The sequence below is a fragment of the Cryptococcus neoformans genome, chromosome 6, assembly GCF_000149385.1.
Source record: "Cryptococcus neoformans var. neoformans B-3501A chromosome 6, whole genome shotgun sequence".
Lineage (NCBI taxonomy): Eukaryota > Fungi > Basidiomycota > Tremellomycetes > Tremellales > Cryptococcaceae > Cryptococcus > Cryptococcus deneoformans.
In genome coordinates, this window is record NC_009182.1 from 81132 (window position 1) to 104903 (window position 23772).

The 23772-nt window shown below is 47.7% G+C and overlaps 9 protein-coding genes across 9 annotated transcripts; 6 read left to right on the forward strand and 3 right to left on the reverse strand.

Annotated features, from left to right (window-relative positions):
- Positions 1–15: 15 nt before the first annotated feature.
- On the forward strand, positions 16–1711 carry CNBF0260 (hypothetical protein; the record flags this gene model as incomplete). Its single annotated transcript, XM_769768.1, has 4 exons — positions 16–869; positions 924–1141; positions 1198–1571; positions 1628–1711. 4 exons carry the CDS (start codon positions 16–18, stop codon positions 1709–1711), a joined length of 1530 nt encoding a protein of 509 aa, XP_774861.1.
- Positions 1712–2989: 1278 nt separating this feature from the next.
- CNBF0270 (hypothetical protein) lies at positions 2990–4908 on the reverse strand (the record flags this gene model as incomplete). The annotated part of the gene is made up of 8 exons (XM_769769.1): positions 2990–3243; positions 3329–3418; positions 3482–3713; positions 3775–3909; positions 3965–4136; positions 4200–4560; positions 4617–4695; positions 4747–4908. 8 exons carry the CDS (start codon positions 4906–4908, stop codon positions 2990–2992), a joined length of 1485 nt encoding a protein of 494 aa, XP_774862.1.
- Positions 4909–5599: 691 nt separating this feature from the next.
- CNBF0280 (hypothetical protein) lies at positions 5600–7446 on the forward strand (the record flags this gene model as incomplete). The annotated part of the gene is made up of 8 exons (XM_769770.1): positions 5600–5728; positions 5785–5884; positions 5940–6212; positions 6272–6434; positions 6488–6591; positions 6650–6843; positions 6907–7006; positions 7067–7446. 8 exons carry the CDS (start codon positions 5600–5602, stop codon positions 7444–7446), a joined length of 1443 nt encoding a protein of 480 aa, XP_774863.1.
- A 304-nt stretch (positions 7447–7750) lies between these two features.
- CNBF0290 (hypothetical protein) lies at positions 7751–9282 on the reverse strand (the record flags this gene model as incomplete). Its single annotated transcript, XM_769771.1, has 9 exons — positions 7751–7998; positions 8057–8125; positions 8164–8298; positions 8366–8396; positions 8451–8552; positions 8608–8753; positions 8799–8849; positions 8911–8991; positions 9054–9282. 9 exons carry the CDS (start codon positions 9280–9282, stop codon positions 7751–7753), a joined length of 1092 nt encoding a protein of 363 aa, XP_774864.1.
- An 841-nt stretch (positions 9283–10123) lies between these two features.
- CNBF0300 (hypothetical protein) lies at positions 10124–12010 on the forward strand (the record flags this gene model as incomplete). The annotated part of the gene is made up of 8 exons (XM_769772.1): positions 10124–10323; positions 10382–10643; positions 10705–10798; positions 10848–10973; positions 11026–11168; positions 11227–11341; positions 11399–11582; positions 11647–12010. 8 exons carry the CDS (start codon positions 10124–10126, stop codon positions 12008–12010), a joined length of 1488 nt encoding a protein of 495 aa, XP_774865.1.
- Positions 12011–12463: 453 nt separating this feature from the next.
- CNBF0310 (hypothetical protein) lies at positions 12464–14845 on the forward strand (the record flags this gene model as incomplete). The annotated part of the gene is made up of 9 exons (XM_769773.1): positions 12464–12864; positions 12913–13290; positions 13351–13484; positions 13541–13716; positions 13775–13924; positions 13984–14092; positions 14159–14305; positions 14396–14606; positions 14698–14845. The coding sequence occupies 9 exons, from the start codon at positions 12464–12466 to the stop codon at positions 14843–14845; spliced, it is 1854 nt and encodes a 617-aa protein (XP_774866.1).
- Positions 14846–15146: 301 nt separating this feature from the next.
- CNBF0320 (hypothetical protein) lies at positions 15147–16137 on the reverse strand (the record flags this gene model as incomplete). Its single annotated transcript, XM_769774.1, has 4 exons — positions 15147–15359; positions 15424–15824; positions 15871–15913; positions 15991–16137. 4 exons carry the CDS (start codon positions 16135–16137, stop codon positions 15147–15149), a joined length of 804 nt encoding a protein of 267 aa, XP_774867.1.
- A 1011-nt stretch (positions 16138–17148) lies between these two features.
- Positions 17149–19495, forward strand: CNBF0330 (hypothetical protein; the record flags this gene model as incomplete). Its single annotated transcript, XM_769775.1, has 3 exons — positions 17149–17947; positions 17998–18294; positions 18351–19495. 3 exons carry the CDS (start codon positions 17149–17151, stop codon positions 19493–19495), a joined length of 2241 nt encoding a protein of 746 aa, XP_774868.1.
- Positions 19496–20959: 1464 nt separating this feature from the next.
- CNBF0340 (hypothetical protein) lies at positions 20960–23181 on the forward strand (the record flags this gene model as incomplete). Its single annotated transcript, XM_769776.1, has 11 exons — positions 20960–21229; positions 21286–21380; positions 21435–21526; positions 21576–21742; positions 21795–22043; positions 22094–22350; positions 22412–22524; positions 22580–22677; positions 22735–22766; positions 22824–23102; positions 23154–23181. 11 exons carry the CDS (start codon positions 20960–20962, stop codon positions 23179–23181), a joined length of 1680 nt encoding a protein of 559 aa, XP_774869.1.
- Positions 23182–23772: the final 591 nt, after the last annotated feature.

The following is a 23772-nucleotide window of genomic DNA, read 5'->3' on the forward strand; positions in this document are numbered from 1 at the left end:
AAACCTTCTCGGACCATGGGGAACACCCCTTCTCATCAACAACAGCCCTCCAGGGTTTCGCCGCCCAGTACCGATGCCCCCCAACGTCATCCATCGCTCCGTATACACATGCCACGCCGTCATGTCTCTCCCCAGTCCTCAAATCCTACTTCTCCGTCTAGCGGCCGTCCAGGATCAGGTTCTCCACGCCGCCGGAAATCACTCGAGCTCCCAGATCTCAACAAACTCTCCTTCACACCTGCTGCACTCACCCCGGCAGCACCAGTGCCTACAACACACACCCATACATCACACCATTTCGCCCCCTCTACCGCTGCAGGTCACCATGCTAGACATCCCGCTTCCCCACCTTTACCAGGTACACCGACGGGTGCACCTTCGCTGGGAAGTGAGGCCGCGAACGGCAGTGGAACCGGAAGCAGTAATAGATACTGGCGGGATCAGCTTGGAGCACGAGCCAGCCCTCTGGCAGGCGCAAACTCTCTCGGAGCTTTGAGCAAGCTCGAACCAACCTTATCCGCTAGTTCCACAGGATCCAGAGGCGGAGCAATGGGATCGGATGTCAACCCATTTTTTCCTGACCCATACGGTGTTCAAGATCCCAGCGCACGGAATGTTAAGGCGATTCCTATCCCTATCCCCGGTAAGGATAAAGGACAAGATCAACCCCAGGTTCAGCAAGCAACCGCACAAGCACAAGCTCAACCGAGGCCGTCAGATCTTGGAGCGATTGTCCCAGTGCAGGAGGAAAAACCGAAGGATGATGGGCTGGTGGATGTGCAAATACAATGGAATGGAGGGGGGAGGAATGTTTATGTTGCGGGCACATGGGATGGTGGATGGGCGAAGCGGATCAAGCTTCATCGAAGGTGTGTGGTCAACCAGCTCTACTTTTATTTCTGTTACTGATATTTGTGGACTAGTACTCACGACTTCAACACCACAATCCGCCTTCCCCCAGGTCAATACCGCTTGAAATTCATTGTCGACGACAGCTGGCGATGCTCCAAACAAATATCAACCGCCGTTGATGACGATGGTACACTAGTCAACTGGATTGAAGTGGAAGCTCCTAAAACAGCTGAAGAGATCAAAGCGGAGTGGGCTATGGACTCTGAGCCTGCTGCCAAGGAAGAAGATAGTGAGTAGCACTTTTCTGTTATGTGACTAGTCAGACAGACATTGACATGTGCATAGCCGATGAATCACAGTGGACAAGCGAAATCCCTCCTGCTCTTATTCTCTACCAGTACATTGAAGAACTTCCTTTCCGTTTCCATCCCGACGAGCTATCATCCTTCCTCAAATCTGTACCATACATCCCCAACGTTCCAGCTCCACCCACTCTACCACGTATCCTCGATAAAGTCATTGTCAATAACGATTCGAAAAGATTATGGGACTCGAAAGACCATAAGGGACAGCCGGGATACCAGCACGCGCCTCCTGCGGGAGTGGATGACAACTCGATGCTTGCAGTGCCAAACCACGTCGTGTTGAACCACTTGACAGCGAGTGCAATCAGGAATGGAACTTTGGGCGTGGGCACAACCACAAGATATCGTAAAAAGGTAAGTGGAAGTCAACTGTTGTGAAACATTGGGACTGACACTGAGGGGAAACGTAGTACATCACTACCATGTTCTTCCGGGACCAACCAGCTCCAAATGAACACCCAGCAAATCAACCTGTCCCCCAATCCGCACACTAGAACCTCTTTGCCACTCTTAATTCTTCCTTTGAACTCACACGCGATTGTGTCTCTTCATATGATAATGTAGCTTACTGGCCTTTTTTGCTCCCTTAGACTATTACACAGTGGTGGGTAAAGAAGGGTCTTGTGATTTATACATCTTTCTCACATTTGATGACCAAGTACGATAGTTGATATATGTGTTATGTCGTGGTTTATTGTTATGCATGTCGTGTTTGTACGATGATCATTAGGCTGGGTATCACTACTGCATACGGTGCATGCAAATGTGAGAGTAGTACTTGCTTTTCAGCTGTACGTATGGGGCAGGAGGGAAGAAGGAAATCTATGCCAGCCAGCCGATGTTGGGGTCATCTCCCGCGTCAGACGGAGACGAAGAAACAGCTATGCTCCCTACGTGTTGACGTACGCCGCACATGTGTATCATAAGAAGAAGATTAAAACGATGACAACAACAGCGAGCTATTTACGTACGTATGATACGTGCTACTTTACTTGGAAGCTTTCTTTCTTCTATTGATGGGAAATGAGGACGCACGCACTGAGATCGGGACACCTTGTCCTGCAATGTAACAAAAGTTCACTTTTACTTTGACATTACTGAGATCGGGACAACTTACGCAGCACAGCGAGTTAGGTTTTTGCTGTAAATTCGACCCGAGTTTGCTGTATTTTGTACTTTGATTGCTGTACATTCTTTCAAATCTCCATATCTCCTTCAGTTCTGCGGCTATTGCATAGCCCTTGGTATATGCGCTAGCCAGAGGTCACCTCTATAAACGAAAATTATCAGTCGTTTGTATGCATTGAAGAAATCAGTGAGTATCGATGATTCCATCTCCACCATTTTTCTGCCACTGGGCCCGCGTTTATAAATCCACATGGCACTCAACTTGAAATCATCTCCAAACCAGCCCACCAACTTCCTATCATACCTCTGTGACGCATTGGAAAAAAATGCTCTTAGAGGTGAAAAAATTGGACAAGAAGGCGTCCCCTCCGCAAAATTGACATACTTTGCTGGCTTTGACAGTTCGTCCCATTATCGGTATTCGCCTCTCTACCGGACCAATAAATAATCCCAGACAAATCGATCTTGATTCGTCTTATTTGCATAAATTTGTACAGTATGTATTGATACAAGATCATTACGTTAACTGATTGCTTGTTGTGATAAGCAACATACTAATTAATGCTTTGTATACAAAGTCTTATACTGGGCTCCTTCTGCTTTTAGCTACAATATTTCTTCTAGATCATTCCCCTCGTTTTCAATCAAGTGGTTACAATCTGAGGAACAGGCCCAGCGAAAGGCTTTTTCGAGCTAAGCAAACCTTCATTGATCTCTTCCTGGAACTTGGCTGCAGCATCTATTGCCTGCAGTTTTTCCACCCTATCCGGCGTCGCGAAGAACGGTTCAGGCAAAGGCGGGAAAATGTTAGCCGCAGTCGGGGTTTGGTAGTGGATGCCCAGTTCGGAGAGTACAATTGGCGTCAGATGGGCAGTAGAGCCGAGGATCCTGGGCATGCCTATTTTGGGTATTTTGGGTCAGCATTATTCGCTTCCACTCGCATGTACACAACAAACGGCCAGATGAAAAGAAAAAATACTAACCGTGACCTGCAAAACCGGCTGCTACGAATTGTCCTGGTTTGCCTGGTACGGGACCAACAAATGGGAACGAATCGATACTTGCAGAGTACACTGTCCCCTCCTGATCAGCTTTTTTGTTCGTCCCACTCAATGGTAACTCCTTTTCATACTCACCTCCTGTCCAAACGCCACCTTCTTCGACGGTTTTCTCTAAATCCGCCGGATCCTTACCCTGCCAGCCCACGATGTCCCTCTGTGGCCAGCCTTGATAGAAATCGGGCACACCTGCAAACTGTAGGTCTTCACGGTCGTTGTTGACGTATTGCTTGGGATCATGGACGGTAAGAGGTTTGGCGCCTCCGAGGATGATTGTGTTAAAGGGAGGTGGGAGTTGAAGATGGTAATTCTGAATATTTTACGTGTAAGCTTGAGTGCCAATAGGACGCAGGGTATGGCATGGTATTTACATTGACGATGCTATCCCAATGTTGGGCACCAGTATGCTTCAGGAACCCCTCGGGGGCCTTGATAGCTGCTATTGTGCCTCTGCCTGGGAAGATGAGGTTTTTGAATTCGGGAAGAAGATGCGATGCCCATCGGTTCTAAGAATCCATCATCAGCTTATTATTTTGCGAGCCTAGTCACATTGTCACTCACTGTTGCATGGATGACAGTTTTCGCTCGCACGGATCCCCGTTCGGTATTCACGGTGATATACCCATCGTTATCCCTTTCTGAGACGCTCAAAACAGGGGTGTGCGATTGGACGTTCAGTTTGCCCGTGTTCATAACGAGCTCCAGCACGGCGTGGACGAATTTGTAAGGCCAACTAACGTATAACTCAATGAGCAAACAACTCGCTGATATATAGGGGCCGTTGAATACCACTTACACTTGCCCTGAGGGATGTACCACAGCCCCGATACAGCCTTTCATCTGCGTAAACTCTTCGGCCTCTTTCGGATCTTCAATCAATCGGCACTGCTTGATAATGTCGCCATTCTCCCCATGATCCTTCTTCATATGCTCATACGCTCCCCTCAGTCTTGTCCACGCTTCCTCCGACATGGCCGCATCAAAAGTCTCGCCAAGCTTGAAACATACTTTTTGCGCGATACCTTCCTCGTTGAACACTTTGTCAAACGCTTTCAAGTGGGCGGCTTCGTGTTGGATGACCTTGAGGGCTCCATCGGGGCCGAAGCGGGCAGACCAAGCTGGATAGCGAGAGTAGAAGTGAGGTCTTAGTTGTCCTCCTGCAACATTTGGTTAATATCAGAATGTGTTTCAATGGTCTTATTGAGAACCTCACCATTTCGACCAGTAGCACCTCCACAAATGTCTCTAGCCTCAAGAACAAGCATGTTTGGGGTTTGCCCGTTTTGAGTGAACTTGCGTACATTGTCAGTATGCTTCCTGAAGATAGGATCATAGTTGCTCACCTTGTGTATCCAATAGGCCATTGTTGCTCCAGTGTAACCACTGCCAACGATCACCACATCTATCTCGGATGGTAGATCGGGGGTCGAACGATGGTCCCTGTAAGGCGACTCGGCCCCTTCAATCCAGAAGGACTTGGTAGGATTATCTATAGGAAGTACCATGATGCGCGTTGATTGTTGAAATGTGGATTGACCAAGGTAGTGGTGTGGTATATATGTAAGAAGCAAATGGTGCACAACGACGAAAGGAGCTCTTTTATGACGGCGATTTGACCTTGAAGTCCCCGGACCTCTGTCGCTGAACTGCTGCTGAACTTGTTATGCTTCCACGAAAGAAACTACGAGGTAAGAGGAAACTCCGCCTCATTCCGTAATATCACGATCTCGGGATCTCATGGTATACATCCATCGGATAAGTACACGGTACAGTTCGGTGTTCTGTTTATACCTGATTGGTCTGGGGGTGTTAAGCGTCGGCAAACACGATGCATTCAGCAAGGACCTCGAGATAGTCTAGTGTATTTGCCCGATAGAGTAATAGATGGCGCAGCTGCAATTGATAGACGCAAGATAAACGACAGCCGAGCCGACGAGCATTGCCAACTTATATGCTCCCCAGCTTCACAACCAGATGGCAGCGCTTATCTCTTCCGAGAAGCTAAATTCCCGATCACATGCGAATCCATCGGTCATCTCCTGCAGTCTTTTCTAAAACCTTTTCATTTTTCAAATACCACCCCGTTCCACAACTCAGCAGCCACCACATCTTTTCAGGACGCTCTATACTTTAACAACAAGCAGTATCCCTTCGTTTCTGTAGTCGCTCCCCAAGCTCAGTCGGTCACACTTCAAAATGCCTTCCATCAACTCCACGCCCGTCCCAGTGGACTTTACTAAATACTTCAGCAAGGAAACTACGGGGAGGAAGAGGTCGCAATTGAAGGAGCTTCGACCGTATTTCGAGATCCCTGGTATGATCAGCGTGAGTTCCCCGTCTTTTTTGACTTGGCTAAATGTTTAATCATCATGACATCTTAGTTTGGAGTTGGCATTCCCCATCCCTCGACATGGCCAGTCAACGGCATGACGCTTTCGGTGCCATTCGCAGGCAAATCAGTCTTTGTCCCGGGCTACAACAGTAAGCTACGCTAACTATTCCACCCTTGATATTGGCCGTTTACATTCGTTTGCAGGCCGGTCACCTGAAGACATGCTTCCTCTCGCGCTTTATCAAGAGCCTTCGAAAAATGAACCCCTTCGACCTGACCTTACTGAGGAGCTCCAATACAGCGCAACTTACGGTACCAAGCACCTCCTCAGCTGGATTAAGGAGCACATCGAGCGAGTCCATGCGCCTCCTTATGAGGACTGGATTAACCTCCTTACTGCGGGAAACACTGATGGAGTCGATGCGGTGATGCGAGCTTGTTTCGACCGGGGCGATTACATGCTGGTTGAAGAATTCGGTGAGTGGCACTTCAAATCCTCACTCTGGCTCTACATCCGTGCTGATGTGCCTGATTAGCATACCCTGGATTACTTAGCCCTGCAGCGACTTTGGGCATCAAGTGCTTGGGTGTGCCGCTCGATTCGGAAGGTATTGATCCAAGCGCTCTGGACGAGATCCTTACAAACTGGGACGAAACAGAAAGAGGAGGCCCTAGGCCAAAGATGCTTGTTATGGTACCGTTAGTCTATTATATCACCTGTCGACACAAGGCTAAGCTAACTTGATCAACAGCACATGCTCAAATCCCGCTGGTGTGACGGTACCTGCTCACCGGAAACAAGAGATCTACGCGATTTGTCGAAAATGGGATCTGCTCATCTGCGAGGACGATCCATGTGCGTGTTGATTCTATAACTGAACTCAGACCAACAGACTGACATGATCAATATCTAGACTGCTTCTTGCAAATCAGACCGAATGGCGCTGATAGCCCTATCGTTCCCAGCTTCTTGTCGCTTGATACCGACGGTCGAGTCATCCGGGTTGACAGCTTTTCTAAGATCGTAGCGCCAGGTAGTCGGCTAGGCTTCGTTACGGGTCACAAGGTCCTTGTGGAAAAGATTATGAATACGCGAGAAAGCTCAACTGTAAGTCAGAACCAGCAATGGTAACACGTCGAGACTGAAAAGCAGTTGTTTTTATCCATTTAGCAATGCCCATCTGGTTTCTCTATCGCTGCTATCGCTGCTATCCTTCGAGCTTGGGGCGGTCACGAGGGTTTCGAGCGAAAATACATTCCTCACATCTCAGGTGATTACCTTACACATCTAAACTTCACGAGTGGCTACTGACACCCAACAAAATGAACAGACATTTACTCCAAAAGGTGCCTGTCCATTATTGACCTCCTCAAAAAGCACGTTCCCTCCAATACCATCGAAATCCCCAAGCCCGCCGGAGGCATGTTCCTCTGGGTCCGTCTCAGGATCGAGTCCCACCCATCTTTTCCTTCTGAAGACCCCGAAACGATCTCCAAACAAGTTTTCCAAGCGATGATCGATGAGAAAGTCTTGATGGCTCCCTCCGAGTTCTTTAAAGCGCCCTCGACGTCGGTTTGGACGCCGGAGCAAGAGGCAAAGAGGATCTTTGTCAGGATTAGCTTTTCCTTGCCTCCGCAGGATGAGATGGAGGAAGGTGCGAAAAGGATGGGAAGGGCTTTGGCGAGGGAGTGGGGTCTGGAGCAAGCTTGATAATAAATCAGTTTTCCTTATATTTCATGGATGGTTGTTCGCACTTATTCTGTCGCCATGGAGCATTTATCCGGTCATTCTATCCGTGTAATTATACGTAGCTACTTGACAAGCAACTTGCAATTCTATTTTGGAGGCCCGGCAGGTGGTAATATTGGACTGCCCTATCATCTAATGGACATTACAATGTGGATGACCATTCACGATCCATTTCGTCGCCCATAGGACACAGTATATGCGAGTGGGAATTTGAAAGCGGCTGAAGAGCAATAGGCGTAAGACTACATATTTACATAACAACAGCTTAATAACCTTTGGTAGGATCAACGACATTGATAGGAGGTAAATCCTGCTTCAATCGATCGCCTTGCGCAAGCAGCACGTCAGCACCACTATCAAAATACCCCTCAAAGCTCCCACTTGTATGTGGAGTCACGATAACACTAGGGTGTGTGAAGAGCGGGTGCCCAGAGGGAAGAGGCTCCGGATCGGTCACATCGAGTACAGCGCCGAAAAGGCCTCCTTCTGCGTCCAATGCAGCGAGGATATCCTCTATTAGGTGATACAATGCCATTAGCGTTGATTTTCTTCGGGATGAATAAATCTTTACCCGAACGTATCAAATCCCCACGACCGATATTAACAAACACAGCGCCCTCGGGCAATGAACCTAAAGTGTCTTAGCCTGAGCATCATATGTAATAGAAAGAGACATACGTAGATGCGATTCAGTCAACATATAGGTCGTTTGCGGTGTGGAGGGCAGACTGGCTACGAGAACGTCACAATGGGACAGAAATTCCTTGAAAGACTCGGGATCGGTTGTAGAGTAGTATTGGCCGGGTATCGAGCCTTTATGGGGCCCCCATCAGCGACAACACGGCCTGCTATGATAAGTCAAATGAGAAGGGGATCCTACCATCTTCATCTCCAGTGCCGGGCAGTCGAAACTGGTTATACCATTAGAGTTGCATCGTGTGGCAGTAAGTGTTGAACCAACTCACCCCCTCTTCCGGTCGTTTATCCCCCTTGGAGTTTGCAGCAATCACATTGCAGTTGAAGGCTTTGAATAGTCGTGCCGTTTCACGAGCAATGTGCCCATATCCCTGTTGCCTTTCAGTTTTTGCACTCAATGCGTACTGTATCCAGCTTCAAACGTACCAACATTCCAATAGTCTTGCCATACAAACAACGGTTCCCGGGATGTGTCTGACCTGCAGCACCAGCATGTTGCAAAACCTGGTCTCTTGAAGGCCATTCTGCATTGGTTCGGGCGAGATGGAATTGTATTTGAAGTTTCATGTACACTGAATTCCCTTCAGCATGATAAATAAGATAAATCCACACCTTACAGTTTATCACATTACAGATAATGTATTGCGGGATAGACAGAGTGTGGATGCCTGAAGAACAGGGACGTGAGTCATGAGGGATATACTATGATGGGACGAGAATCGCACGAACCTGAGGACGAGCACACAGCAATCTTCTTCTTGGCCTGGTCTGACTTCATCAATTCCGTCCCGAGGAAGATATTGGCTCCAGCTGAAGAACCAGTAGTCAGCCCGCCTGCACAAAAGGATGACGACAATGGTCATGTGGCGGACCTGATGATAGTTGCACTATTCTAGTGCGAGGTATTTGGCTAATCGTCTTGATATCCTTGGGCAGACCCAACCAGCTCGTGTACCATATATCCACCAAGGCAAGGTGTTCCTCCGGTACTTTCCCATCTGGATGGTAGAATACATTCTTGAACACGCGTCTCACCTCCGCGAGCTTCCGATCGGAGAGAGTTACCGTGATGACTACACTTTCGAAAGGGTCGTTTGACATGTTCTGTTGTACGTCGTTGGTGGAGTGTTATTGTTGGCAAAGAAGGGATGACCTGGGAGGATTCAGTCTATGTACTACACACAGATTGACATGCATCTATTTTCAATGTTTAACGAATCGCAACATGTCATGAGCCATGAAACACAATAACGAATCGCGAATCGACCTGATTGCCGTGAACTTGACGGGCGGCAGAGTCGCTGTAGCGATAAGGCTTTTTCGGGCCGATCCGTCTTACCTTCGGGTTTTACTTCTTACCCGGCGCTTTTTACTTGTTACCCGTCGCTTGTTCCATGTATGGACAAAAGGCCGTTTTGGCTCCTGATCGGATGCGAACTCTTCTAGCTGATCATTGGTTACACTGCTTATTCCTGAGCGTCACATGTACAGAGAGATAAGTATTACGTTACGAAATCACTACGCACTACTAGTCGTAGCGGACAACGCATAACATGATTCACGGTAGGCGACACAACTTAATATTTTGCTACCTATCGCCATCAACGCCGGGCTTTTACCCTATTACTATGTGATTAATTATGGTGTTTCATGGCAATCTTATATGATAGCCGTCGCTTAAGACAATGCATCTGAATCTAAGTTGATGCATCGGCTAATCAGCATGCAGGCATTTGTCTGAGCCCCTCTCCCCAAACCTCACTCAGCTTATCGGCATATTGCAAGATACGTACAAGATAAGATCATCTGACAGAGATGAACGCCTTGAATGGCTAGGTGCTATTTCATAACTGGCGGTGGCGTATATCAGTAACCAACAACTCGTCTTGTTTCTTCTTCTTTCGATCAATTGAATCGAAATCAATTATTGAATCATTCCGCCATGGCTGTCCCAATCAGCAACGTCGACCGAATAGATGAAAAAGAACTTGGGACCAAAATAGATGTGGCCGATGTTCACTATGAACCATCTACTGCTGAGGAGGCCAACCTCGGAGAAGAGATCGATCACGCCTACCTCAATGCTTCCAGGACCACTCGGTTCTACAGAGGAACCTTGTTCCAAATGATCCTCTTTGGAGCGTAAGTCTTCTTAAATCTTTGTCACTGGAAAGCTTCACTGACACACGAATCTCAATAGATTATCCTTCGTCGGTCCCGCAATGTCTGACGCCATTTCCAACTTGGGGGGTGGTGGTCTTTCCACAGCCTATCTTGCCAACCTTGCTACGTGCCTCAACTACGCTGCGTCGTGCGCTATCACTCTGGTCGGTGGTCCACTTATCAATAAAATCGGAATCAAATGGTCGTGTATTATTGCGGGTGTCTCTTTTCCCCTTAGTGGTTCAGGTTATTATGTTCGAGCACGGTTCCAAGTTGACTGGTATTTGATTTTCGCGAAGGTATGCGTTTTCGCAATGACCGAAAATGAAACCCTATCTGACGCATGTGATTGATGTTAAGACTGTTAGTGGTATAACAAGTGGCTTCCTGTATGTCGCCGAGACTACGGCTATGTTATCGTATCCCCACCTGCACGAACGAGGCCTTTACCTTGGTGGGTGAATTGTTCAAGTCTTTATCCTCTGAAACTAATATTTCCTTAGGTATCTGGTCTGCCATGAGGAACTCTGGCAGTGTAATTGGAGGTGCTATCAATTTTGCGACCAACTACAGCTCTTCCAGTGCCGGTGGCATCTCTTGGTCCACCTACCTTATTTTTGTCGGCTTTGGTGAGTTGCAAGGACGAGTTACCGATCTTGATGCTGATGAAGCGTCTTCCAGAGGCATCCGGTTTCATCTTTGCCTTTCTTCTGAGCCCTACTAAGAAGGTTCGAAGGAGTGACGGGTCGCATGTTCCTTATTCTCGCGACATGACTTGGAAGAATGAATTCTCCGCGTTATACAAGCACGCTTTGAACAAGAGAGTAAGTTCTTTCAGACTACATGCGACCAAGGCTTATAACGCTAACCCACACTTTGCAGACATGGCTTGTGTTTATGCCCGCTTTCTATTCGTTCTTCTACGGTGGGGTTTATGGGACTTACCTCACCAATCACTTCTCTACCCGAGCTCGTGCGCTGTCGAGTCTCATTGTCCGTACGTTGCAACAGCTTACTCGGTGCTGTGTAATGCTAGAATGCTGACAAGCCATAGCATGTTGCACAATCATTATGGTCACCATCTATGGGCGATTACTCGACAACAGACGTTGGAAACAGCGGACTAGGGCTTGGGTAGCTCTCGCCTTCTGGGCCGTCCCTCAGGCCGCTTGCCTTATCTGGACCGGTGTCATCTTCGGCAAGTATGGCAACGCCACAACAGCTTTTGATTATAATCTGTAAGTTTCGCTTACAGCTTGTACATCAATCATAATATTGATCCATACTCTTCCGTGTTCTCAGGAATACTCGAGAGTGGGCTCAAGCATACTTCCCTTACTTCTTCATCTTTACTACTGGATACTGGACCCAGCTGAGCATCTATTGGATCCTCGGTACCTTCTCCGCGGACGTTAAATCATCAGCCCGTACCGGAGGTTTGTTCCGATGTTTCGAAACCCTCGGTCAAGCCATCGCATACGGCATCAACAGTCATGTCGGCGACGCCAGAATCCCATTCTACGTTATGTGCGCCCTTTGGGCGCTGGCTGTGCCTTCTATGATTGGCCTCATTCGGCTGGTTCCCGAGGTTCCAGCTTGGAATGATGATGTGGTGGACGGAAACGTTGAGCAGACGCTGAGAAAGACAGAGAACCTGGAGCTTTGAGTGCGGGTATTTGAGAAGACCTTCGGGAAGTTGCAAAAACCGCCGTAACAGTTCTGCCTAATAATTTGTCGAATATTTTGTAGGATTCATAGGGTTGTAAGGTATATACCTAACTTTCGTCAATATCATGTAGCAAGGAATCATTGCATGAGATGACAAGGGATCATTGTAAATGTATGGTCAGATCAAATCAAAACAAATATATATCTCATGACCGATGACAGCGCACAATAAACAAGATTATTAAGTAAGGCTGTACTTTAAAATGATTTCTTCTTCATTCTTATTCACATTAACGTTAACTAATCGGCGGTGGAGGACGAGTGGAGGTTCTGCCAGTCCCATAATCGAACAGGTCTACTACATCCGTCAACATTTTTGTAATATTTGTTGTTTCCATTCCTCAAATCTTATTTTCATTTCTTATTTGACGCGAGCACGTCGCCATTCACCATGATTCCCATGATATTATACGCTTCAGAAACTGGCAATGCTCAAGATACAGCGGAGCGCGTGGCCCGCGCTTTCAGAGCAAACGGCAGAGCTGTGACCTGTCTCCCAATGGACCAGTTCCCCATTTCAGCCCTTCCACATACCTATCTTCTGATACTCCTCACCTCGACCCACGGAAGAGGAGATCCACCCCCGGCTATGCTCCCTCTTTGGACAGCTTTGTTGCGGTCATCATTACCGGAGGACATTCTGGAGGATGTACACTTCGCTCTTTTTGGACTTGGGGATAGCAGTTACGAGCGCTTCTGTTACGCTGGGAAGATGTTGCTGCGAAGGATGGAGCAATTGGGGGCTACAAAGATGGGTGAACCAGCTTGGGGGGATGAGAGATCACCAAATGGGTATGTGAAAAGTGGGCTTATTCATGAAACAAAGCTAACTTTCTGTAGTATTGAGGACGCCTTTTTGCCATGGCTCCAGCAAACTTTAGACCTCTATTTGCCTTATCTGCCGTTAATATCTCCAACTCCCAAAATTATTGAATCCACTGTTTTACCTCCGCCAATATACAAGATTTCTCCCGCTTCCACTTCGAAATCCGTGGAACACGATCTATCGTTGGAACGCCTTTCGATCTCATTCCCGATTCCGAATGGCAAACCTGCTCCCGTCCGAGTCGAAGATCAAGCCAGAGATAAAGCTTCAACATCTAGAACCAAGCCAGATGATTGGGTCTGGGCTACGCTCAAAAAGAATATTAGATTAACGAGCAAAGATTGGTGGCAAGATGTAAGGGAGATAGAGCTGGAGTTTGACGACCCTGATACGTAAGTGCAGTAACTTGGGAGGAAAGCGATCCGTTCGCCCACGTTAACCATATCTGCCAGGAAACCTTACACTGCCGGATCAATATGCTCCCTACAACCCCAGTCCAGGGAGGATGATGTCAACATGTTTTTGGAGATGATGGAGCTTACCTCACAAGCGGATGAAGTCGTCACTATCGAGTCTCTTCTTGATGGTGCGTTCCCGACTTCTTTGACCACCTCCTAATCAATTGCTGACCTTTATTTTAAGAGCAACCCCTTCCTTCCCATCTTCCACCAGCTGGCACTCCGACGACTTTACGTTCGTTGCTGACAAATCATCTCGACATACGGTATTCTCCCCGTAAAAGCTTTTTCGAGTGGCTACGACGTCTTAGCACGAACGAAATGGAGAGGGAGCGTCTCGATGAATTTATATCCGATCCAGTGAGTCTTCCCAGTGTATCTAAAGTCCATGACAAGCTGACCGGAAGAATTTTTCCAGGATGAGATACATACATACGCGACTAGGCCGTCACGCACGATAGTTGAGACACTAGCAGACTTTAGGTTCACTCGAATACCCATGTCGCATATCTTGGAAATACTCCCTCCTCTTCGAAGACGGCAATTCTCAATTGCAAGCTCATGGGAAGTGAGTACCTAAAATCTGGAGATTGGCATCATGCTCACACTCTGATTCTCGTTTCTTAGGATCATCCGGGAAAAGTACAGCTGCTCGTCGCTTTGATCGAGTACAAAACCAATCTAAAAATCCCAAGGAAAGGTCTTTGCTCATCATGGCTCAACGGACTCCCTGTGGGTGCGTTCCTTCATGCCCATCTTAAACCCTTAATCCAGTGAAAGTTAATGAGTTCTTTGAATACAGGTACGCGCATCCCAATACACATCGCTTCACCAACTTTGTTCCTTCCTCAAGACCCTGAAGTACCTATCATCCTTGTCGGTCCGGGGACGGGTGTTGCGCCTATGAGGGCTTTCGTAGAGATCCGAGTCAGACAAGGTGCTGCCAAAAGTGAGTGCCCTCGTCTTTTCCCACTTCCATGATAGAAGAATCCCTCTGACGGAATCGAATCCATTCCTTCTATTTCTTCTCTTCAAATAGATACGTCCCTTTACTTTGGCTGTCGATCGTCCACCACAGATTATTTTTTCGAATCCGAATGGGATGTGCACCGCGAAAAGGGTGTCAAAATCCAAGTCGCGGCGAGTAGAGACCAGGAAGAAAGAATTTACGTGCAGCATTTGATAAAAAGGGATAAAGAGTATGTAAAAGAGTGGATCGTAGATAAGAAGGGATGGTTGTTCATCTCTGGGTGAGTTCCTTTTCCTTAATCAGCTATGTAAAAGAAGTTCCGAGGAGAGATTGCTGACTGTTACTTCTGCTGTGTATTGGGGATAAAATAGATCATCTAATGCAATGCCCCGCGAAGTAAGAGAGGCTGTAGCTTGGTGTATTTCCAAAGAAGGTGCGGGGGATATGACAGAAGAAGAATCAAAGGCGTATGTGGAGCAAATGTTTGAGGATAAGCGAGGTGGCGAAGAAAGTTGGTAGGTACAGCAGATCCGCCGGTGGTTAAACAAAAAGATAAGGCAAGAAGCCAGAAGTGCCATCCATAGTGCAAATCATTTGAATGGTCTGAACTATGCATTATTTGTGCATGCAGTATGTCCGTGAACCACTAACTAAGGATAACCAGTAAGTAAATCAAGCTCCAGGCCTGGATAGCATCTAATGGTTTCCTGTCATCTATTTGCGTTTTACTTCATGACCCCCATTATGCGCGTCGCACCCAAAACAAACAAGGTAGCCTCTTAAACCCACCAAATAACCCAGCTGCTTTCCAATGAGGATGTTATCTTAAAGTACCACTGGGGCCGAATTCCTCCAAAGATATGTCAATTATAAAGGCAAATAGGAAGCCAACTGCGCCGAAACCTACCTTGGCATAACAGTTCTTACAGTAAGGAATGCCTTCTCTATCAGATACCTTTGAGGGATCTAATGTCGTCTTACACTTGTTACATTTCAAACACCATCTGTGCCATTTATGGCTAACAGAAAATACCTACGGTACGGTTAGCGTCCTTTCAGCCCCTTGACACCGCCTTGTATACAGCCTCAACACTTACCTGCTCCGCAGCATAAACCCTCTTCCCGCATCCTCCACACATATCATCCCCTATTATCCTCCCTCCCACTTTACTCCTTGGGCTCTCCCCTTTCTTCAATAACCCTCTATCGTCTAGCGCTTTTGCACCTCCAGCAAAAGGTACACTGATCGGCCTTTGTTCTCTGAAATTGGGCTTAGTAATAGGGACGGTGGGGTCGGTTGGAGTTGCTGGTTCAGGAGGTGGTGTAGAACGCTGTGGGGGAGGGCGGTAGAATTCTGTTGGAGGAGGTAGAGGACGAGGGGAAGAGGAGGTTGTGAGAGAGGCAGGACGGTGGTATGAAGGAGTCATGACAGATGGAGGAGGGGTTGGTTTAGGTGGTGTTGAGGGGATGGAGGGGAGGACGTTGGCGTGTCGAAGGTCTGGAAGATGTTAGATGGGTGAAGTAATAAATCGTGTTCCGCTTACCTCTTGTTCCAAACAAGACGACATGACATCTCTGGCAGTACGGCTAACATGATACAGAGATCAGCTTATCTCGGCGATCTTGCCGAAGCGTTGTCGTTGTTACACTTTACGTGAACTTACATGGGAATCGTGCTCAACAAGGCTACCAGAATCCAGTCTTTTACCGCAGTTTAGACATTTCAGACATAGCTTATGATATATCTGCTCATGGTTAGTGTGAAATTGCTTAGCGGGACTCGTATTACGAACCTTTCGGCCTGGCCCCATGACTTGTTCGGCATGATAAGCTGTCTTGCTACAGCTCTCGCATTTAGGAGCACCTCCGAGCATCATTTTGTTGGGTATATCTTAGCTGGAAGTAGGATGTCAAAAATATTGATATACGGAGGAAAGGGACCAAGAGATGATTTATAAAATCAATGACGCGTAAGGCGATGACTTGTTGTGATGAAATATCATCATGACATCCAGACGCGGTTTGCCGTGCGTGTTTGTTGTTGATCATTTATAAATTATGGACACGTCAGTCGTCGGTGCTTTCAAAGTGCCAGCAGCTGCAGCTGCAGCTGCAACAGCAGCAGTTAACGAATAGATGCATGGACGGGATGGGCATGGTTCATCTGTATGAGTTATTCATCGCAGCAGCTGTGCAGTGGTCTGGCATAAGCTCGGTGTTGACGAAATACGTAGTACTAAATATCTGCGATGACCGCCTCGCTCATATATATACAATGAAAGAGCGAAATTTAACCTTTCCTTATCTCTAAAGGATGTGTACGACTAAATCATGAGATGGTGGATCTAATTGTGGGCCAAGATGTGCAGCAGTGAACTAACCGTCCAAAAATAGGGTTACAAGCTCGACTTAAATCTATGCGCACGTAGTACGTAACTTATTTAACCAGCACAACAGCGGCGAGGAACATATAAGCCCCCCACGACTACCTATCCCAATCGCTTCGGGCATTCGTCCGCCAGTCGCCGGTTGTTTATATGACGACAGCGAGGTGTTATAAATTCGTCTTCTTTTCACGTCCATTTACATTCTAAAAAGTTCGACACAGCTTTATTTTCACCAGTCTCCCTGCTATTCCTACATATCCACGCGCCAACCTAATATCTCTGTCCCTGTCCCAAACGCCGACATTGGGAATCCCGGCATCAGTTGCCAGCTTGGTTGACATCTCGCGCACTTTATCTTCTGTCGATCTACGTAGTCGAAGAAAGCTCGGCCTAGAGGTACAGTATCCTTAAGCAGAGGGTCACACAACCCAAGGCATGTCATCCTCTACCCTTCCTCCCGCACAACCTCTTCCTCTCCGTCACCTTCTCGAGACTTACACCACGTCTCACCCCTTACGAACCCCATCCCCCCTTCCACCATCATCTCGAGTCGATCCAAAACTTCGTCAACGCCTACCACCACCTACATCTGCAAGCCCCCTTCTTTGGACTCTGCCAACATGGTGGCTATTCATCCGCTTTGTGTTCACGAAAGGCATACACATTGCGCTCGCCTTGATCTCGCATTTTCTCTTCGGGCCTAAACGACCGAGCTGGGGATATCGAATGACCTTCATCACGTCGTTCATGCGAAATATAGCAGATCACTCAAGTCTCGCGGATATTGTGCTCATCAGGAGATTTATTTCTCTACACTTTTTGGTGCCTTTGCCGGGAGATGCGGTTGTTACTCCTATCACCTTCACCGTCCCCCGAAGAAAAGCAGAGCAGGTTGCAAAGGGCTTTCTGCGAGATTTGGATGTTGCAGAGACGGGAAGCCGCCAGCTTTCGGGGGAATGGGTGGTCGGCACTGAGGTATGGAAGAGGTTAAGAGCTGAGAAGAGAGCAAGGTCGAAGAAACAACGTACATCCCTCAGACACAACCTCTCGCCAAACGAAGGGAGTTCAAAACAGACAAAAGTAGAAATTGAACCTGAAGCTCTAAAGGAAAAGGGGAAAGCAAACGAAAGAGTCATTTACTATGTGCATGGCGGCGCATACTATGTGGGTAACGCTGCTACTCACAGACTTATCACTATCGGCGTGAGCAAATCTTGCAATGCCCGAGTATTCGGTACGTCTCTTGTAGAATCACACAGTCTCTCGACTAACTTCAGGATGCAGCCATAACATACCGGCTTGCACCCGAACATGTCTTTCCCCTCCCTCTTCACGACGTTCTCTTAGGCTATTTACGACTCTTGTCTCCCCCTCTTTCCATACCTCCAGAAAATATCATCATCGCAGGCGACTCTGCAGGTGGAGGCCTCAGTTTGGCGCTGTGCATGTACCTCCGTGATGAAGGGTACAAACTCCCAGCAGGTCTAATATTGATGAGCCCATGGGTAGATCTAACGATGAGTTGTGGGAGCTGGGATGAGAATGCAGACTCTGACGTAGTGCCTCGTCCCGAGACTGATGGTAAGTTACTCTTGACTCACCCGATGAGAAGCAGCAAGGAGGCTGACTCGTTCCAGATCATCTTAACCCAGTGGGATGTTATCTCGGTCCCAAAGGCATCGCCACCTACCTTACCCACCCTTACGCTTCTCCGCTATTCGGTGACTTCCACGGCTTACCACCCATGCTCATCCAGTCTGGCGACTCTGAAGTGCTCCGAGATGAAATCACGCTCATCGCGCACAAAGCTACTCTTGCGGGAATCAACGTGACACATGAGTTATACGAAGATATGGTACATGTTTTCCAAATGTTCTCGTTCTTGCCTGCCACGACGACGGCAATCAACAATGTCGGTATATGGGTGAGGACAACCTTGCCAAAGATAGAGAGGGAACAGAGGCAAGCAGCAGGTATGGATAAGGATCAGCAAGAGGTCGGAGCACTCGATGTAGATGTGACGGAAAGTATGGAAGAGGAAATTGGGAAGGGAAATCGGGTCGTTGCCAAGGATGGGCAAGAGATTGATGTACCTAGTGGAAGGACAGAGGTCATGTCTGAAGAGATTGACGCGGCTCAAGATCTGTCGAGGCAGCAGGCATTAACAACCGAGACAGGTTTTTCAGGAAGCTCTATTATCAACGAGCGACCTACCGTCGACACGGACTCACTTGCCAAATTGGACTCTGACTCTGACTCTGGCTCCCCGACACCTAGAAACAGTCGACTCCCCTCACCATCTGTCGTCTTCTCCAGAGAACCCCGTTCTCCTCCACGTCATTTCGACCCATTCTTGGATGTACAACCTCAGGATCAATCAAAATCATCGCAGCCACATACCCTTCCTCGCCTTCGCCGAGTGCAAACAGCCGCGCCTACTGCCTTTGCCCTCTCTCCACCTCCCAACCCACGTTCATCAGTGCGCTGTCGACGACCTACAACCACCTCTCTCCTCACTTCCCCCTCTTCCTCCGTATACGGACAAGATACATCATACCCCACCTCTCCGACTTCATTAGCCTCTGCGCGAAGACGACTTCGTTCGGGTACACTCTCTTTCCAGCCTCCCCCAACGACAAGAACTAGAAGTAAAAGTCATTCTGATATATTCAACCTGGTAGAAGGGTACGTTGAGGGGGGAGCTGCGAATGAGACGACCGTGTATGCAGCTGGAGGGGAGGTCAGGAGTGTGGGCATATTGGGAGAGGATGATGAGGAATAAGTGTGGTCAAATATCTGAGAGATTGGCCAGAGGAGAAGTTGTAGCATCCATTATCAGTTGGAGTCCTGTGCATTCACTATGTTGTCAATTACCAGAGCCAAAGCTTTGCATTTCTGCACTATACATACTGTACAGATATAGAATACCACCGTCTACAGTACTTGTACGGTCATCGGCCCCGGAGGCCGGAATGTCTAACGTAATCTCTTTTCGGGAATGATACAGATGAATGACAAGCCTGCCCGATATCGGATGTCTATTTCGAGCACAAACTACCAACCTAGTCAGCTAGTCTTTAACTTGCCAAGAGGACAGTTGGCACCGTTTGCTGAGTTTTCACCATCCATAGACGCCGAATGAACAACCGCGCGCGCTCGGTAACTACTCGCAGCCTCATCATATTTGCCACTGCGAACTATTATTTTATGTAGCAGAAATTGCGGTTACAACAGGTAACTAATTGATTACATGCGTACCTTAGTAATGGAATGATCAGCTGTACCTGATGACATCAAGTCATTTTTTCTTCTCTGATCCCAACCAGAGGTGAACGAGAAGACAAGAGAGATACATGCTCGTTCTATTGGATAACTATAAGCAAGGACTGGACGATGGGAATAGGGCGTTTCGTCTTTTCATCTGCCTTTGAACCCTGTAATACGCCGACATCTTCTTTGATTCTTTCGCGACAGAGGAGGGGATGCTGCGTGCGTCGAAGACGCCGCTTTGCTCGTTAGCACGGATTAAGAAACAACCGACGGCATAAGTGCAAACACAAATTTGGTGCCTGGAACCGACCACAAAAAGACAGAAGCAAAGCGGCCAGGAACGGCAGTCACGCGCACAGTAGTCTCAGCTTGATTGACAACCGGACGGTTTATTAACCCTTTCGTAATAGCCGAGTGCATGGGACACGGGCAGAACTCAGCAAACAGCATAACGAGAAAGCTCAAGGCCTTGTTAGCAGGCATAATCCATGACGAAAGGGGCTGCGGTGTTCGGCGTATCGGCGTCCGGAAAATAGATGCACTTCTAACAATCGCAGTATGTTTAATCCTTAATCATCATCCATTGTGAAGAAAAGATCATTTGTCGAAGGGAAAACAAGGCATATTGCACCCCGTGGGGCTCACTCTATTTTGCCGATCCCGACGCGGCCCCAGCGGGGACTCCAATCTAGCGAAAAGTGCATTGATGGAGGAACAACATGACAGATGGTGGAAAGACAGAGGAAAAAGAAGGCACATCATTCAAACATCCTTTCTTTGCCAAGTCCAGCGTAGAAAGCGGGCCGTTGCGAGTACGATTCGGAACTGTCCATGTCGGAATGACTGACTCAACGGCCCGGTCATGTTTATTGCGGGACAAAGAGTCAATTGTTTTCGGACAGAGATGTATATAAGACAAATCAGCGGCGAACAAACATGGAATTCTTTTCAAACCTCAAACAGTCACTAACCAACGATGACTTCCGAAATCAAGCATCTCGACTCATCTATGGAGGACGAGAAGGTGCTCACAGAGCACGTCGAAGTCGCTCACACCGTCACTCGCGATGACATGGAGAAGGGTCGTAAGAAGCGTACCATTAACACGCAGCTCGATGATGCCGCAAAGCTTTTGGAAGAAGCCGGTGGTCACGTCGAGTACACACACGCCGACAACAAGAGGATTCTGCGACTAATTGATTTCTACGTCTGTCTGCCCATGTGTCTCGTTTATTTTATTCAACAGGTAGGTTACTGGTCAAAATGCTGGCATTATGGAATCTTACTCGGAAAATCTCGCAGCTCGATAAGGCAAGTGTCAGTTACGCTGCAGTCTTCGACCTGCAAACAGAGGCCAACTTGGTTGGCACTCAGTACAGTTGGCTCTCCAGTGTCGTGTAAGCCAAAATAAAGGAGAGAGCGATGAGCCACATGACTAACGAACAATACAGCTACTGCGCGCAACTTGTCTGCCAGCCTTTGTCTTCCTATGCTCTTATTGTCTTCCCTGTTAAGTACTGGGTGATGTTCAACATGACTGCCTGTAAGTCACACAGTGAGTTAACAGACATGCAGCTAAAGCCATGTTGCAGGGAGTATCGTTACCATGGCTACAGCTGCCGGAAAGAACTTTACTGGCCTTCTTTTGGCTCGTATGTTTTTGGGTGTCTTTGAGGCCACCATCTTGCCCTCTTTCATTCTCATCACCCAAATGTGGTGGGTTCGACGAGAGCAATCTTATCGAACCATTGCCTACCAAGTAAGCACTTGGCAACCCGTCTAGTTATCTATTTGCTAACTTGTCTACTCAGATCGCCAACTCTTTTGCTGCAATCTTCGGTCCTTTGCTCTCTTATGCTATCGGCAAAGCTTGCGATAACTCAGACAAGATAAAGTCTTACCAGGGTATCTTCCTCTTCATGGGTGGCTTCAGCTTGGTTCTTGTGCCTGTTGTCTGGATATTGCTTCCCAACTCTCCTACTACTGCTCGATTTTTGAAGAAGGGTAACGACCGACTCATCGCCATTGACCGACTTGCTGAGAACAACACTGGTACCAAAGTATGCATACTTTCAATATCAGCATTTGAGTTAACTGATGTTGCGCATAGGCTTCCAAATTCAAATGGGACCAATTCTGGGAGACTTACAAGGACCCCAAGACATACATGTGGGCGGCAATGTGGTTCTGCTGCGCTTGCCCTTCCGGTGGTATCGGAGCTTTCGGCGGTCTTATCACCAAGGGTTTCGGCTTCGACACATTCACGACTATCTTGCTCCAAATGCCTCCGGGTGGTATCGGTATCATTACTCTTTTGGTTTCCATCTACGTGACAAACAAAATCAAGCTCCGTTGGCCCGTCATTGCGTGAGTTATACTCGTTGACAAGAGATTACATGCACGTAGGAAGCTGACGAAGAGCTCATAGTGTTGTCTGCCTCTTCCCGATTGCTGGTGCCAGTGCATTGACCCAAGTTCCCAGCACCAAGACTGGTGGACTCATGGCCAGTTACTATGTCGCTTACCTCTTTTCTGCCCTTCGTAAGTGATGACGGCGCCACTGCACAAAGTTATGTCTGAGCTGACGTTAAAACAGAGCCTTTGTTGATCAGCTGGTGTAACTTGAACTCTGCTGGTACCACCAAGCGAGTCCTCACTACCGCTACTATGTTTGGCGCTCTCACTGTCGGCAACGTGAGTGGACTTTTCATACCGCCTCTTTACGATAAAAAACTAATCCTCAGAATTTAGATTGTCGGCCCTCAAGTCTACCTTTCACGAGAGTGAGTAGTATTTTCATTTCTCACTCTAATAGGCATTTATCTTATGTACTTCTTCAGGGCACCTCATTACCATACTGGTCTCTACGTCGACATTGCCTGCTGGTGTATCCTCCTCATCCTCGTCATCTCAATGGGCGTGTACCTCAAGCTCCTCAACAGGCGCCAGGAAGCTCGCCGACTTGCCTTGGGTCTTCCTGCGAACCTCAAAGACATGTCTATCATGTCCATGGAAGAGGCCGAGGCTTACAAGGCCGAGCTTGCTCAGATTATGGGAGCGCAGGGGAAGGATATGGACAGTTTGAACGTCAACTCTTTCGATGATATGACGGACTTTGAGTAAGTGTCGGAGGACAGATTATCAGAGTTACGGCTGACCAGAATCTACAGGAACCCCATGTTCATGTATGTTTTATAAGATATCTTGGATTGTAAAAGAGCTTGCGGGTCAGCAGCCTATGGAGAGTTTTCATTTTGTCATTGCTAGTAGGGTTTATTGTAATAGTTTTTGTAGGGTCTTAATTCCCAAAGAACAAGAAGTCATAAATTTCCATGCATGTCTCCTTCGGTCAGGCGATCAATCGGCATGAGCAACAGAATTGATAATAATGCGACGGATGGGACTTTGATCACCAAAGACTTCGGCTCGACATTGGCTTAACACGAATCATTATTATAGCAAAGACGTTCATTGTGGCGATGGTGATCATTGCTTTGTGGGGGGGGGGGGGGGAGGGGGTGTCGCATCAAATTCGGGTGCTTGGCGAATATGTTCGCTCACAGTTTGCTAATGTACTGGTACCTACGGAAAAGAATGTACCCTCTCCCCCCTTTTGATCCCCTTTTTCTACCTATACTAACAGCATCGATTGCATGTATCATTTTACAATGCATGCTTCCGGGCAAACCAAATACACAGGCAGATTCTATGTATAATTTACAATAATCTAGTACTTGGTAGACTTCCCTTTCGCTTTCCATACCGCCCGCTACAAGCCTCTGTTCCATC